This window comes from Chinchilla lanigera, unplaced genomic scaffold, assembly GCF_000276665.1.
Source record: "Chinchilla lanigera isolate Chin_1 unplaced genomic scaffold, ChiLan1.0 scaffold00193, whole genome shotgun sequence".
Taxonomy (NCBI): Eukaryota; Metazoa; Chordata; class Mammalia; order Rodentia; family Chinchillidae; genus Chinchilla; species Chinchilla lanigera.
Window position 1 is genome coordinate 422,083 of NW_004955594.1, and position 17,823 is coordinate 439,905.

Below are 17,823 nucleotides of genomic sequence, written 5' to 3' on the forward strand. Positions count from 1 at the left end.
GAGCCAGTTGAGTATGGCCTGAAATTTCCACAAACTGTGAGCTAAATAAACCTTTTCCTCCTTAATTTTGGGTGTCGGGTATTTTGTCCCAGCAATGAGAGAAAAGTAAGTAAGGCAGGGGAATAATGAGAAGAATGCAATTTTTCAATTTTTTTCTTATACTGCAGATACAGAGAGTCAAGTCTACATATATATATATAGATAGATAGATAGATAGATAGAGATATAGACATATAGGAAACATTATGCCAACTTAAAGCACCAGTCACAAAACTCACATACTGATACTTACATTAATATGGAATGTCTGTGATAAGGGAACCTACAGATACAGAAAGTAGATTAGTGACTGCCAGAGGCTGGAAAGAAGCAGTATAGAAGGGCAATGTTTTATTTTGTTTTTACATTCTTAGACTTTATTCTGTCCCAGTCGTCCCTATCTTCTTCCTTACACTCTAATCCTGCAGATTCATTGCCACTGTACAAATAAGGAAGAATAATGTCTGGTAGATATGAAACAGAGAAACATTCAAATAGAAGTGAAGAGGTGGGAACACTGAGGTAGGAGTGATGCTGAAAAGTAGAACAGGAAAACCAGGGCTCAGTCACAACCAATTTTCACACTGAGGAGAAAGATGGGAATCGTTGGAAGTCTGTGTATATGGGAGGGAGCTATGTAGAGGGAAATACAATGTCTGCTAGTAGGTCCCTGAGTTGAGGGTAGAAAATTAGATGGAAGCATACCTCCTCACACTTGGCATAAAGGAAGAGAAATGAGGGTCAGAACCCACAACGGAGTAGAGGATTGGGGAAAGGGAGATGGACCCTGGCTTTGTCTCATTATATGTACCATGCAAAATATACTTCTTGAGGTAGCGTCCGCTTTCAGTTTCCTGGTATAACAAAATTCCTTTCACGCCTTGAAACCAAGCCCTAGAAGATCATTTTGGAGGCCAGGCAGTGGCAGGATGAAGACTGGAGATGGTTAGAAGCTTAGAAACCCACCAGTCCAAGAATCCGAATATTGGATTCCATGATGCAAGGGTGCCTGGCTGGGGGCTTCAAATAGGTCCTACGCTGCAGAGGGAAGTCAGCCATGGTGCTGGAGTCAAACTCTTCCACATGATGAATGACTTCAACCAGGTAATTGTCAACCTTGCTCAACTTGTTGCCAATAAGGTAGTCTTGTCCATGGCTCCATAATACCTTTTCAAAGGTGTGGTTTCTTGCTTTCTCCTTGATCTGGGCAAGGCTTGCATCTTTCTCCCCAAGTGGACAGAATGGGTGAAGAGCAGTCATTTCATGAATATCTACCATGATTTCTGTGCACATATTGATCAGGGATACATCTTTTACGTCTTTTCCAGAGGTTATATGTTGGAGATGTAGTTGAGAATGGCTCTGGTCTGCAGCAGCTTCATCCCATCAATTTCCACCATGGCCACTTACTCAAACATCAGATCCCCATCTGCCCTCCAGCTGAGGCCAAAAGCCACTGGATGGCCTCCATTCGCGCCCCGTGAGATAAAGTAGTGAGCAGGCTTCCTCGCCGTGACAACAGTGTCCTGGTTTCTTGCGTGACAGGGTGCTCCTTCTTAGTTCCTTCAGTTTCTTTCTGAGGTGACAAAAATGCTCTAAAATTAACCAAGGTGTCTGTTGTATGTATCTATGACTATACTAAAAGCCACTGAGTTATTCAGTTTAAGTAGGTAAATTATGTAGTATGTGAACTTATAGGCCTATAAATCTGTTTAAAAAGCAAAAAAAGTTAAGGCAATAATAAAAGATTAAACATTAAAAATACTGTACAAAGGACAGAAAGAGACGATTCCCAGAAGAGGAAATGCAAATGGTCAATGCAGAAGACATGGTGCTGACCTCAGCGTTATGTGAAATCAAGCAATACCTTTTTCTTTTAACTACATCAGCTCGGCAAGAATTAAAAAATGATAAAACACAGGGTGTGTGAAATATTGCAGAGAAATGGTCTTTTCTTGCATTGTTGGCTAGAATTTAAGTTGATAATTATTTTTAGAAAGTATAATGCTTATGTACACTAAATCTGAAATACTCCTACTGTTTGACTTCGAAGCTTTTAAGATGCTAGCTTGTAGAAATAAAGTGTGAGTAGTTGTACTTAAAAGAATCTTTTTTGAAGCATGGTAAAAGAAAAACGGGTTGGAAATAGTTATCTCTGATGTTTTTCTGACTGTAAAAGGCAAGTTTCAGAATCAGGGTACAGTTTGATCTAACAGTTTTAAAAAACAAACATGTTTATGTGATTATGGAAAAACTGGAGAAACATATAATTATGGACTTTTGTTTACTTTTTTATTGTTTTGCACCTTTCACTGAAAAGAAATTACATCTTTACCTTGAACAACAAGTAAATTTTAAATTAAGAAGAAAGACTATGAATTAATTACAAAGGAGGGGACCACGCTGTTCTTCGGTCCGTTTTTGTGTGCGCTCCTTTTCCAAACAGTTCGGCGGCCCCAGCGTCGCGTCTACGAGGGGAATTACAGTAACCCGCTCGTCGTGATGAGTCAGAGTGCGTGGTGCTGATGCTGCTGCCATTTCATCACCTTTGCGAGCGCAGCATCCATCCCTCCGCTCTCCCCGAGCCTGGGCCTACCTCGCTTTGGGCTGCCGGGCCAGCGATGCGCTCCCGGCTGAGCTAAATCGGAACCAAACCGCGCTGTCCGAGGCCTTGGCGGGGCGCCCGCTCCCGCCGCCCCCGTCCCGGGCCTAGGAGACCTGCCAAGCCGCGGCCATGGAGGCCATCTGGCTCTACCAGTTCCGGCTCATTGTCATCGGGGATTCCACAGTGGGCAAGTCCTGCCTCATCCGCCGCTTCACTGAAGGCCGCTTTGCCCAGGTTTCGGACCCCACCGTGGGGGTGGATTTTTTCTCCCGCTTGGTGGAGATCGAGCCAGGAAAACGCATCAAGCTTCAGATCTGGGATACTGCAGGCCAAGAGAGGTTCAGGTGGGAGCGCAGCCCGGGCCCGCGAGCAGTGGGAGGGTCTTCGGAGCTTGCACAGCCTCTGAGGAGAGAGGACTCTCTGGTTGTAGTCGGTACAAGGGTCTGGAGGGGTTCTGCTCAAGCCCACCTTGGGCTGGCTGGGAGTTCAGTGCAGGAGAAGAGCCCTGGCAGGAAAGGCTGCTCAGTAACACATCTTGCTCGCACCGCAACTCCCTCAGCCTGCCCCTGAAAGCTAATAAACTAGCTTGACTTGATCACTAGAATTCATCACTCTCAGGCCTTATGTTCCATACTTTCCGAAATGTTCCCAGGTCATCCCAACATAACTGACACCTACAGATACTATAGATAAGTCACATGCATATTGTTTTATTTCTATATCTCTATGTGTATATATATATATGTCTGTCTGTGGTGTGTGTCAGTGCACACGTATGTGTGTGCATTAACTGACTGATTCTTTCTTGCAGTCACAATCCATTCACTGACCACCTAAAGCACAAAGCTCCGGACTTGTTTCTCGTAAAGTGTGAGGAGACTCACATGTAGTCAAAACACAGCCCCTTCCCTCTTGTAACTTCTGTACTAGCATACTGGGGGAAATAATCAGCAATCATACGAGTGTCTTGTTTTTATTTGTATACTATTCCCTACTGTAACACTTGGCACATAATGAATAATCAATGAATGTAGTTACTTTTCTCTTACAACCCTTTGATTTTCCTTTGTAGAATATATTACTTGTAATTATATGTGTGGATACAGATGAGGGAAGTAGAAGATGAGGCCCAAGTAAAGACAGGAAATACGCAGGGATAGGAAACAGCATGTATAAAGACAGAAGGGACAGAAAACAGTGTATGCAGAAAACTTTGCAGAGAACGATTTGAGCTGAAGTCAGGTAGCACAGCAGGCATCAGACACAAAAGACTCAATAGCCCATGTTTATGATGATTTATTTATTTATCTATTGAACACTAATTGAGCGTAGAAGGTATTGGTTAGGTAACTGAAGAGAAGTAAAGAGAAAATTACAAACTTATCTCTAACTTCTCACTTCTAAACATGGGCAAATCGTCTTGTACAAATTCACTTTGAATGTGTGACTGCATTTGCCATAGTGAAGAAAGGTATCTTGTACATGTTTGTTGGAATTTCCATATGAACAGTCTGTTCATATTCACTGCTCCTTACTTACTGGGCAATATTGATTTGTAAGACTTCTTTACAGATTATTAGCCCTTTCCTGTCATGTATGTTGTAAGATATTTTCCCAGTTTGTCATTTATCTCTGCTTTTTTTTTTTTTTTTAGTTTAGGGAAGATATTAAGTTTTGTGTAGTTTTATGTTGTCCTTAGAAAGGGCTTTGCAACTAGCATTGTTAACTACTCACAAGCCACTCATATAATAACACAGTTCTAGGGTTTTGACATGCTTCTACAACTTGCTTATTGATTTCTTGAATCAAGCTTTAACAAATCAGAACTCTTGTTTATGTCTAGTTTTCTAGTACACATACTATTATTCAAGAATCTTTGGTCATAAGGGAATTAGAAATGTTTTCATTCTCTGCAGCTAATTTGCCTTGTTCTGGAGACTTGAACTCTTTTGTAATGTTTACTCTTACCAGAATCTAAATTGGACTGTAATTCCCCAGACAATTTTTATTCTGTTAACATGGGGCATTTTCCTTAAGCTTTAAGCTATTGAGTCCTTCATTGTTTATCTTCTTCATTTAAAAATATAAAACCAAAAAATACGCATATATCCACAATCACAGTAATCTAAAACAAGTGCTTGCAGAAGTAGTTGTACACCCTCTATGAAGCTCATGCACTATAAAAAAGGACCATAATATATTTTATAATGAGGCTCATTAAATGAAGAAGTTAAAATATGTGAGTGAGATTTCTTCTTTTTAATAAGTACAGCAAAGCCAGGTGTGGTAGCTCACACCTGTCATTCCAGCACTCGGGAGGCTGGGGCACGAGGATAACATGAGTTTGAGGCCACCCTGGGCTACATAGTGAGTTCAAGGCTAGCCTGGGCTACATAGTGAGACTCTGTTTCAAAAACACAAAAACCAGAAGTACAGCAAATGTATCATAAGGTTTAGACACTCCATTTACATTGTAATTAATGCTCTAATTATAATGATTTCAATAAACTAATTTTAAGGGGAAGACTTGACTAGGTCATTTTTCTCAGCTAGTGCTGAGTCAGCCTCTCTGAAATTTGTCAACAAGTACTGCAGAGAGGCATTTTGCTCCTGAACCCTTCACCATCCCCTTTTTTCCCATTCCCCAATCGCCTGGAGAATAGAAAACAAAATTATGTTTCTCCTCACAGTACAGATTGAGTACCCCTGTTAGATTGATAATAATAATTATCATTCCATAATTATTCCTTTATTGCTGGAATAATGGAAAGACAGAAAGAGACATAAATAAGAAAAATGTAGTATACCACAAGATAGCTATAGTTATAATTTAACTCTCGTAAATTCATTTTTATACTTAAAAAGTCCTGTTTCAATTACTAGCGTTTGTAATGAACTCTCCATGACATAGAACACTTTAGCACTCATTTCATTTTACCTCACAAAAACCCTGTGATGTAGGGATCTTATTGTGCAGAAGGAGAAGTCTTAGTTGTTCAGATTTGGGAATAGGAAAATCAGTTGTGATTCCTCTGGAAGGCAGGAACTAGAACTCAGTCATTCCCCAAGGTCATTTTCCAATGTTTAATCAAAGGAAAATGCCTGACATTCCATGAGCATTGATTTCTAGAAAATGCCGTCTCAAAATTTTACCCAATTGAAAACTCACATATCATTAAAGAATGGCATTTGTACTCTCTTGTTTAAAAAAAAAAAAAGAAAGTGACTTTTACTAAAGGACTATGTCGTTAACCAGGAACACTAGGGTACACTGAGTTCATTGGAGTGAAGGAGTTTGAGCACAACCTTTATTCTTTACTTCTTTCTTGTGTTTTAGATCCATCACTCGAGCCTACTACAGGAACTCAGTAGGTGGTCTTCTCTTATTTGACATTACCAACCGCAGGTCCTTCCAGAATGTCCATGAGTGGTTAGAAGAGACCAAAGTACACGTTCAGCCCTACCAAATTGTATTTGTTCTGGTGGGTCACAAGTGTGACCTGGATACACAGAGGCAAGTGACTCGCCACGAGGCCGAGAAACTGGCTGCTGCGTACGGCATGAAGTACATTGAGACGTCAGCCCGAGATGCCATTAATGTGGAGAAAGCCTTCACAGACCTGACCAGAGACATATATGAGCTGGTTAAAAGGGGGGAGATTACAATCCAGGAGGGTTGGGAAGGGGTGAAGAGTGGATTTGTACCAAATGTGGTTCACTCTTCAGAAGAGGTTGTCAAATCAGAGAGGAGATGTTTGTGCTAGTCGGCCCTTTTATTTCCAAAACATGCTCTCTCACATGAACTTAAAAGTGATCAAAAACAAGTAGAATCCTTATGTGACTGAAGAGAACTCAACCTTTGGATACCAAGTGAGCCTCCTTTGGGGCTGGGGGGCTTTTACAGGCTTATGTGTGGGTGGGTGGGGAAGCCTGGGTGCTTGGACCGAGGGACTGAGTTGCTGACGTGAGCTGGGCCATACACTGTTTTGTGGCACACGTTTGGCAGTGGCTGTTCCATGTGCCCTTTGTGGACATATTAAGGGCCTGGGGTTTGAGAAACTAGGTCCCAGGAAAACATACCTACGGAGAGGACGATTGTTCCTTGGTATTTCAGCTTATTCATGAGTCATGACCATAAATATGTAAAGAGAAATAGCATATTGGGAACAATTAACATAACTAACAAAGTAGGAGATCTACTTATTCAATGAGAGTATCTTATGCCAAATGTGTGTGTTAGGTTTGATTTAAAAATACCAATTTGCTTCTAACAGCTCACCTGTAAAATAAGGGGCATGGACCAGCAATTTGGTAAGGCCCTTTCAAGGCTTGGTGTTCTAGTACAAAGATATGAATAGGAAAAGGGAGGTAACTTATGCACTATTATTATGACATTTTAGAAAATGCATACCCTTGTGGTAGAGTGACCATCTGTGTCAAACCAATTATCCCATGCAAATTACCACATAAATAGCCCAGAGAAACATTAAAACCCAAACACCTGACCATACCTAGGATTTCACTGTTTTAGCAGTTGCAGACTCAAAGTTAGCAACCTGCCTGCTTCTTCAGGCACCTGAATCAAGCAACATAGGAACTCCCTCTGAAAGGAGCCCTGAGGCAAACGCTTTCATCGAACCTGTACGGAGCACTTGCTCAGCAGGAGGCACTGTTAACGTCCACAAACATGTTACAGTCACTCTGCTTATCTGATCACTGCAGGAGGCCTGTGAGGTTTTTTCCCCCACATTTTACAGAATAGTAAACTTAGGAACTCTTGATTCTTAGTTTCTTTTACGGGATCATTATTCTATCAGAGAAATAAATAATTATTAATTTGTTTGCTTTGGAAGACGTATGACTATAAATAAATGTTCTAGGTTAGGATATGTTTTCCCTATTGATTACAACTCAGCTATAATCATGAGGTACCCTGGGAATGAATCAAAGGAAAAGCCCATTCAAGTATTTCTGGCAAGAGGGCTTTAAACAAATGAATAATTGCACATCTGAAAACACATTAGAATTATGTAAACTATAAGTGTTCTTACCACTGGAATACAATGGACATTTTATTGAAAGGAACCAAATACAACAGTGGGGCCTGGGATGGGTATAAAATACTCGTCCCTCAATGATCTTGGTCACCTGTCTGCTATATACCTACACTGGGCTCCTATACCATAGAGAGTCAGCTCTTAATTCTCAGGAGAACAGACAGCTAACTGCATCAGCAAACTGGAATGGCTTGAAGGTTCCATTATCTTCTTGAAGAGAGGCGATGCTTTAAATTACTTTGGGGATTGTAGCCAGTTCAGCTAGGCAAAAGCCATACTTTTCACAGTGAGAAAACTATTCTGATTAGGGTCAGATTTCTCATATCCATTGTGGTAGGAAAGCTTAAGAATGGCAAATTGCTTTTTGAGATACCATGTTGAACTTCAGTATGAATGTGACTGAATCTGAAAGTTTGGGAATTTGCTTCAGCCAGAATAATGAAGCCAAACAATGACATTTCTGAAAGACCATTCTGCCATCTGTGCCCCAACTTGGATGAGCACCATGGACCAATTCACAGCATCAACTACAAGTGAACTGATCATTTTCTCTATATTCATTTCACATGACCTGGCTTGGGTGGAGTCCTTAAATTGTTAGCTTCCTGATGGTAGAGGCAAATAAAAGTTGGTTAATTGGATCAACACAAAATGTCAACTACTATAATTAATTATATTTAGAAGATTCTGAAAGCAAGATTATCCATTGGATAAATGAGAGTTGACTGGATACTTGTTAGTTCAAAAAAAAAGGATAGAAACAAAACTCCTCAGTTTTCTTGACTGAAATACATTAAATGTATACTTGCCCATTTCTGACATTTAAAAAGTAAGTTTTCAATACTCAGCGTAGATCCCCGCAGAGGTGGCTGAAACTGCTTAAGTAAGTTCTAGAAACTTTTAAAGAATTTAGTAGAATTCAGTGCTGTTGTCACTGCAGCAAGTGGGTTTTAGAAAATAAGTGTGAAAAAATCAGGTGTTATTATAATACTAAGGGTAAAGCTTTAGGAGCTATTTTACTACATAGGTAAAGAAAAGATTAACTTGTAACAAAGAACACAACTGCATGTTGGATTAGATTGTCTTATATTCCAGAATAAAATGTATTGTATACTTTTCCTCACTTTGTTCTGCACTGTAATGAAATGTGAAAAAAATCTTTACTTAGCTGTATGTGAATGAAAATATGCCTGTATTTAGTAAAATGGTTGATTATGTGATTGTGAGATTCCAAGTGTGTGTTGTAGCTATTTCCAGAATCGTTCACTTCAGTGTAGCAACCATTATCAAGGGTATCAATGAGATACGATATATATTTTGCACAGCAGTATTCATCAGTAGCTCAAAGCCAGAAAGAAAACATCATTTTTTAAAGTTATGTGACCATCATGTCAAAAGACACAGAAAAATCACTACTTCTTGGTCAGCACGTACCACTGTGGGAAAAGTTGGTTCTGTCAAGCCTACATCTTCATCATTGCAATTTCTAATCAAAGACCTTAATTCTCTCACCCGGTAATTGATTATACCTACTGACTTCCTGGAAAGTCTTTTGCTTCAGGCTAAATTGCCTGAGTCCTACTATGGTGTGCTTTTCATGTCACTATCATTTGGAGTGGGAAAGCTCAGGCTGGAACACAGTCACTTAGCACAGTTCCCAGATGGACAGTACACATGCAGTGGAGGGTATAGAAGGGGAAGCCATTTGATTCTGAGTCTGGGCATAGGTAAGTAAGTTCTGTATAGTTTATTCACTTTTATAACCATGAACAAATGAAGGGAAGGAAGAAGGGAAAAACGTCACAGCGTTTGATATACTTTATCACTTCTTAAAATGCCCGCTAGGGCTTGATCATCTTTTCTTCATTTATATTAATTTCTTTGGTGACCTCATGGCTTTAAATACTATCTACAAACCAGTAAGTCCTGAATTTATAAATCCAGCTTGTCTCTTCCATGGACTGCTGGCCCTTATAACTCATTGCCTACCTGACATCTCCATTTGAATGTTTATTAGGCGTTACAAAATTAACATGTCAAAATCAGGCTCTTAATCTTCCTCCCCACTCTGAATATTCCATAGCCTTCCTCTTTTCAGTAAATGGTAATTTTGTCTTGCTCTATATTCCTGCCGAAAACCTTCGAGTCCTTCATCCTTGACTCCTTTCTTTCATCTAATGAAATCAATCTACATCTGATCTGGAAATTACACTAGCTTTTGCCTTAAAAGTCTAACCAGAATCTGACGCTCAACATGTTCACTGCTCACTGGTGTCGGCCACTATCACTTGTTGCCTGACTTACTGTGATAACTGTTCCCCCTGCAACTTCTCTTCTCCCACCCTCACTGTTTCCTTCCTTAATCTGTTCCCCACACAGCAGCCAGAGGGAGCCTGGTAAAACATTAGTTATAACCAAGCATCTACTCATAACTGTCCAATGGTTATCCGTTTCACTGTTTAAAATACAAAGTCCTTCCAATGACCTGTAAGAGAACCCTTAAAAATGAATTCCATTTCTACTCTATCACTCCTCTAACTTTGTTTCTTACTGCTGACCCCTTATTCATTTTACTCCCACCACAGTTTCTTGTTCTTCAGACACACCAAGCACATTCTCACCTCAGGGCCTTTGTACTTGCTCTTCCATCCATCTATAATTCTTTTACCTCAGATACCTGCATAGATTGCTCCCTTCACATCCATCAAGTCCAACTTCCACATTCTAGGGAAGACGTAGCTCTAGAAGTCCTTGCTGACAGCCTAAAGTCTTACTTCAGTATTCCCTAGGGAACAACAAAGTTCAGGATATAAAGGGAAAGGAAACTTAGAAGGAGATAATGGAAACCCTGGACAGTAATTTTCATAGAAAGAAGAGGACAAAGGTATTGCGGTGCAGCCATTGGTTCAGGCTGATAAGAACTGAAAGGTACCTGTAGAACTTTAGGGAGCGTGAAGTCATTTGCCAGCGTGTTGTTGGTAGTATAATTTCTGCCTTCACCAAGCCTCTCAGGAAACTGGGTCCGTTCTGTCAGAGGACCAACTTTTCTTTTTTGGCTACCTATCCTCTCCCCTATACTGGTACCCGTTCCCATAACTTCAGTTACTGTCTTTACAGTGCTGACTCTCAAGTAAAGCACTTCAGCGCACTCTTCTTTGTTTTTTACTGTTACAGCCAACTAACCTATTAGACACAACCACAAATTCCTCAAACTTAAAATATCCTATACTAAAATCAATATGCATAAAAATATTCTCTACCCACCCTCGTCTCTCATCTCTTTTCCTCTTCCACCATCTATACCCTTGCCCAACACAGAAACTTAAGAATTACCTTTCATTCCTCGCTTCTCTTCACCTCTCATATCTAATTCATCAAGAACTGTCAATCTATCTTCAAAATATATCTGTCCCCCATTTCCCCCCATTTCCATTGCTATCATCTTTGTCCAAGCTACTATCAACTCTTACCCAGGCTTCTTCGATATATTACTAATTCATCTCCTTATTTCTGCTCTTGTTTATACACTCAGGATATATTCCCAACGTAACAGCCAGAGTGATCTTTTCACAATGTGCTGTATCAAGTCATTGCCCTGCTTAAAATCCACTGATGGTTTCTCAGCACATTTGGAACAAAAGCCAGATAAAGCTTACATTTTTTAACATGGCTATGAGGCCCTGCATGATCTGGCCTCTCCTATAAGTTCACGTGGTTCACCAGCATTTTTCCAAGCTATAGCATGGATATGTGCTTGAATAACCAATAATTTAAGATTTTCTTGTCGTACTTAAACCCACCAACCTTGGCTCTTCACCTCAGTAAAATCTACACATGGCTGTGTCCTCAAGAACTACTAAATTTTATGCAGCCTCTGAAATTCTCTAATTACAAGCACCAGTTGTCCACTGTCTGCCATGAACCATGATTTACATTTCTTTACAAGCTTCAAACAATCAACTATTGCCCACTGCCACTCTATGCATGTACCCTTCACTTTGTTGTCCTCCTTCCTTCTCCTGGCCCTTGTCATCAATAGCATTCACCGATCAGTTCCTAAAGAAAATGATTATTTAAAGTTTGGTCTATTTCTTTCTAGATTTTTAAATTTCATTTTCCAAAGTTATTTTACAAAGAAAAGGTATGTATTTTGGAGTAAGGCAGACACAGTCTCAAATTCTGACTCTACCAGTAACCGTATGTGTGATTTAATATCGCTGAGTCCCAGTTTACCCACACATATAACTGGGTAAAAATAGTATTTAACTCATAAAGTTGTTGAGGATTAACTAATATAATCCATATAAAGGTATTTGTTAAACATCACATAATACTCAGAAGATGTTCGGTATTATGATATGTTTGCACGTAAATGAACATTTTTCATAAATGTAATCATGTAACCCATACTGTTATTACTTTTTTCACATACAGTATATTTTCTGTAAATACATGAGGTTAGGGGCTATGTCCCTCTTTGCTAATTACTGTGTAACTACAGTCAGTCAGTACTTGTACGTATTTGTGGATTGTGATCAGCAGGAGAGTTAATTAATACTAAAGATAGCAGAGATTGAAAAATGGGTTCTTGATGATATCATCTAGTTACAGGGTTAACTCCACTGGAGCCACCTTCCTTATATTAACGCTCTTTGTAACATGAAATAAGAAATCCCCTTTCAGTTTTTATGCTGCTTTTCCAAGTCTCCTGATACAATAACATTTCACTGTATGAACATGTAGTGATTTATTTAATCAATTCTCATTAGATTGTAATTATTTGCTTTTATAAATTGCTTTATCAATTGTATAATGCATATATATTTATGTATTTGACCAATTATGTCCTCAAGACAAAATTCTAGAAGTAGAATTTATGAATCAAAAAATACAGCTCAGGTTGTTCTTCAGAAACAATTTACTAAATGTCCATGGATAGTGCATATTCACATTAGGCAATACTGTCAAATTTTTAAATCCTTGAAACAGTGGACAAGTGAATAATATATCAGTATTTTTAAATGTACATATCTTTTTCTGTTGCTTGCAGCCAAAAGCAGTCCTAAGAGGGTGTTTGACTTTTTTCTATATTAGTAAGTTTTCCCTATATATAAGGAAATTAGTTCTTCATCCATCACATTACAATTTTTTTCAGGTTTTTCTGACATTTTAAACTTTCTGCTGTTTGGAAATATAGAAGTATCTAACATCTCGTGATCAAATCTATTGTCTATAAGAAACCAGAAAGTCTTTAAATGGTTGGAGGACATAGTAGGAGAAAGACTTAATTTTTATTGCAGAATATTTTCTATTTTTTTTTTAATTTTTGTACCATGTATCCTATGCTATGTTTCTTGTATGGTATAGTCTTAATGTTTTTTGGCAATAGTGTTAGGTGTAAATAGGCCTTCTCTGGCCAAAAGCTAGAAAACCATTCTTCTATAATTTCCTATAACAGATTTGGGATTCCCTAAGAATTATGTATAGGATGTGGAGACGAGGACAACAACTATCTCTCCAAGTGTATAGCTATTTGTCTGTGCACCATCTGTAAAACACTCCTTTCTTCAACGACTGGGAATTCTACCCTTTTGAAATATAAAATTTTCATATATGTCCAAGTTGTTTAAATTCACTAGTCTTTCTACACCTGTCCTAATACTACATTCTTTTAGTTACAGTCACTCAACAGTATGATTTATCTTTTCTCTTTAAATTGTCTTTGCCATTCTCATGCAGTATATTAGAACATGAGAATACATGTGTCAGGTTTCTCCTGAGGTAGAGTTGGATTTTGATGGAAACTGCATTAGTCTGTTGACATTGATACGTGGCAGGAACAAGCATCTTTACAACAATTATATAAGAATATGTCATTTTATTATTTAATCTTTTATGTCCATCAGTAACTTTTCAAATCTTTCATAGTTTAGCCATTTCTTATTTATTCCTATTTTATAACATGATATTATTTGAGTGGGTTCTTTTTCTAACTGCACAGAAATCTTTAGATTTGTTTATATTTATATCTTATAAACAAACATCTTATTAAATTTTATTACTTCAAGTGGTTTTTCAACTGATCTCTTTTGCTTTCCATGTAGACATCATAATCTACAAATAATAACATTCTTCTAATATTTATACTTTACGTTTTCTTGATTTACACTGATTACAACTTACATTGTGAATAACAGCAGTGATGGTGGGTAATTTTGTCCTTTGCCTGCTCTCCAGAATTTCAATCTTAAGTTATTTTTATTAGGTTATACGAGTTTTCACTACATCACTCCCTGGTGCTTTTAGAAAGTATGGATTTGAGTTTTCTCAGTATCTTTCTTGTATCCCTTAAGAAAATCAAGTTATTTTCCCTTTAATCTATTAATGCAATTAATTATACTAGGAAATACATTTATGTTTAACCATACTTTACCACATTCTTAGAATAAATGTCTTTGCTCATGGCATTTTTTAAAAATACTGCTTGGCCTTATTTACTAATACTTTATTTATAATCTTTGCACTTGTATTCATGTTTGAGATTGGTTCATAACTGCATTTCCAGAAATGTATTCCATGGGGATTAAGAGGAATCTAGGATTGAGAGGCAGCTACAAACCAATCTGGAAAATTGTGGGTTAAGCAAGACAAAATAGTATTCTGTAGGACTACACTGTTATATATGGGAGCTTTCCATTGGGAGGCAATTTTATATAGCATCTCAATTTATATATCAAAATAGCCCAGTGATAAACACATTGGAAATTGTTGATGCATGGTTATGCTGGGCACATAAGATCGTGAAATGACTGACCACATACAATCATGGATAACATGGAGATGGTCTATTTCTTGAAGGTTTGATAGAATTCACTCAGAGCTTTGGGATTCAGGATTCATTTCTTCCCTTTTGTTCTTTCTTTCATGAAAAAGGTTATAGATCTTTGACAATCCTTTGAATTTATTTCATGTTTGTGGGTAGATTCTGTTCTCAACTATACAGTATTTACTTGTTGTTCACATTATGTCTACTGGCTTGGCCAAGTGACTGAAAATGTTCCAGATAGAGGCTTTTCTATCAGCTTGTATGGAAGCTGGATTTAGGAGTAGAGTCAACATGGAGCATAGCCACCTGTGACCTGCAGTAGACATGTGGCCACCAGGATTGGCAGTGACTACCAGAGCATCATGTAGCCTACATTAATTGACACATAAATCCACATGAGTAAATTCTGGTAACATACTTTCCTTGAAAATTACCTATTTCTTGTAGATTTTCAAATGCATTGGCATATAGTTGCAGTTGGTATAATGTTAAGGTCTCTATCAGCGGTTAGAAACCTTTCATTTTTCATGTTGTTTTTCTATTATTCAGATTTGTGACAGGTTTACCTATTTCTATCAGTATTTTCAAAATATAAACTTAGTTTTATCAATTTTCTGCATCCTCCTTTGTTGTGCTAGCTACATTAAGTATATATTCTGTCCTTTTTGCGTGAATATTTCCCTGGTTTGTCATATGCCAAGTACATTTTTATTGTACCTTAAAGTTTTATATATAATATAGTCACATGAAATTATGGGTCTTATTTAAATACACTGGAGAATCTTGATAGTTTGGTTTAGTAGGCAATCAGCCTGGGCAAGTCCCAGTCACACAATGGAACCTGACTTCTGTGAGCTATGGCTCCAATTCACCTTTTTTCTTTTTTTAAAGAGAGTAGTAAATGAGAAACAAACAAAAAAATAGAACAGTAGCAGCATACCAGTATCAGGAACATAATCAAATCAAAGCAAGACCATTCGAAGTGATACCGGGTCTCAAGACAAAATAATTCGAATCAACAGTGGTTGTTACATTGCATATCGCTATCCTCAACTACATTGCTCAGATTACCAGATGTAAGAACGAAAGATTGCTCAAGCCATTAAAGAGAAATAAGAAAATAATTCGTCTTTGAAAGCTTTTCTGTGCTCATGCACCACCCAGTGGCCCGTTTAGGAACTGGGCAGTGTTCTAACCTTTTGTTCAGTTCTTAGTCTAGGAATACATCCAAGCGTGTAGAGTTAAGAGTGGAACATGGGAGTTTGTAATCAACACTATAGTGTGGCTTTCCATAGTTCCTCCTGCTACATGTACTTTCCATTTCCCTAGGGCTTCCCTTTTGGGTACCCCAGGAAGAAATCTGGGACTTTAATTACCCTGCTATGCTGCACAACATCAGGGGCCATGTGGTTGGAAGACTTGAAGGAAAAAAATGGCAACCTCAAAGCAGGCTCAGTGGTACCTCTAATTCTGTTCTCTTCTGATGGCCTACTAGTACTTTCCTTTCAGCATCTTCAAACAGCTATCTTCAAATAGCTCTTCCATGTATTCTGCCTAGGTTTTACAGCTGTACTCAGTGGAGGAGATAGGGTCAAGTTTTCATCAACTTATTTTTGACAAAGGTGTCAACATAATTTAATGAGTAAAGGAGGGTATTTTTAACAAATGGTGCTGACAGGATTGGGTATGCATATGCAAAAAAATGAACAACTTTAAAAAAATACTCATTGTCTGTGATTTACGTAATAAATACATTTGTCGTGGTATACTGGCACAAATACATGTGGAATCTTGATCTTTTTACTCCCTCTTTCCTTCCTCAACGTTAACCTCACACTATACATAAAATTCTAGTAAAAATAAAACAGAATTAAATGTGAGAGCTAAAACTAAAACTTCTAGAAGAAAACAAAAAGAAATTTAGAGAGGACAAAAACCCAAGGCAGTTTTTAAAACTGATAATTACAACTTCACCCAAGATTAAAAACCTTTTATTTTTTTCCAAATGACTAGAAAGTCAAGCCATGGACCTAGAGAAACCATTTGCAATATTTGATAAAGTACTTGTATCTATAATATATAAACAATTCTATAACATATAAACAATAATATGAAGATAAACAACCTAATCACTGCATATGATGTGTATTAACTGGAAGACATGTTTTTCACTAAAAGTGTAAATTCTCTTTCACAGCTTGGGGCTTCAGAATTATATAGCCACAAAACAAATGTGTAGGAATCAACCTTAGGAGGTTCAAGACTCTACAATGAAAATTTTAGAACTCTGAAGAAAGAAACTGAAGAAGACACAAGAAGATGGGAAGAACCTCCCTGTTTGTGGATCAGCAGAATTAACATTGTCAAAATGAGCATATTATTAAAAAGGACCTACAGATTCAATGTACTTTCCATCAAAAGTCCAATGATATTCTTCACAACCCTAGAAAAAATCCTAAAATTCATGTGGAAACACAAAGACCTAGAATAGTCAAAGCAATCTTCAGCAAAAAGAGCAAGGCTGAAGGCATCACAACACCCAATTTCAAATTTTACTACAGAGCCATAGTAACAAAAATAGCATGGTACTGGCACAAAACTGGACAAATACACCAATGGGATGGAATACAGGGCACAGAAATAAACCTATACAACTACAGCCATCTGATTTTGGAGCCAAAAGTATACATTATATCTTTAATAAATGATGCTAGGAAAACTGGATATCCACTTGTAGAAGACTGAAACTAGATACCTATCCCTTGCCCTATGTAAATATCAATTTAAAATGGATCTAAGATCTAGGTATAAGAGCTAATACTTTGAAACTGGTAGAAGAAAACATAGGGAAAACAATGGAATTCATAGGTACAGGCAAAGACTTGCTGAATACAGGTCTGCAACAGCTCAAGAAAATAGCAAGCATTAACAAGTGAGAATATATCAAAAAGGAAAAAAATCAAGAGTGAAGAGATAGCTGAATGGGAGAAAATCTTTAACAGCTATTCATCCAACAGAGGATAATATCCTGAATACATAAGGAACTCAAAAAAAACTATCAACAAAAGAACATGAATCCAATTGATAAATGATGAGACACTTCTCAAAAGTACAATGACCAATAAGAAAAAACATTCAACACCTTCAGCTATCAGGGAAATGCAAGTCAAAATTACATTTAGATTGAACCTCATCCCAGTCAAAATGGCTACCTGAATGAATAAGTGAATAAGTGGAGTGAATTCATGTATGCAAGCACACATACATGCATACTGTGAGGATGTGGAAGGAAAAGG

General features: G+C 37.9%; 1 protein-coding gene across 1 annotated transcript; it reads left to right on the top strand.

The window, feature by feature from the left end:
• Positions 1-2,559: 2,559 nt before the first annotated feature.
• Positions 2,560-8,927, top strand: Rab39b (RAB39B, member RAS oncogene family). The gene is made up of 2 exons (XM_005414644.2): positions 2,560-2,988; positions 5,982-8,927. The coding sequence occupies exons 1-2, from the start codon at positions 2,774-2,776 to the stop codon at positions 6,406-6,408; spliced, it is 642 nt and encodes a 213-aa protein (XP_005414701.1). The 5' UTR covers positions 2,560-2,773; the 3' UTR covers positions 6,409-8,927.
• Positions 8,928-17,823: the final 8,896 nt, after the last annotated feature.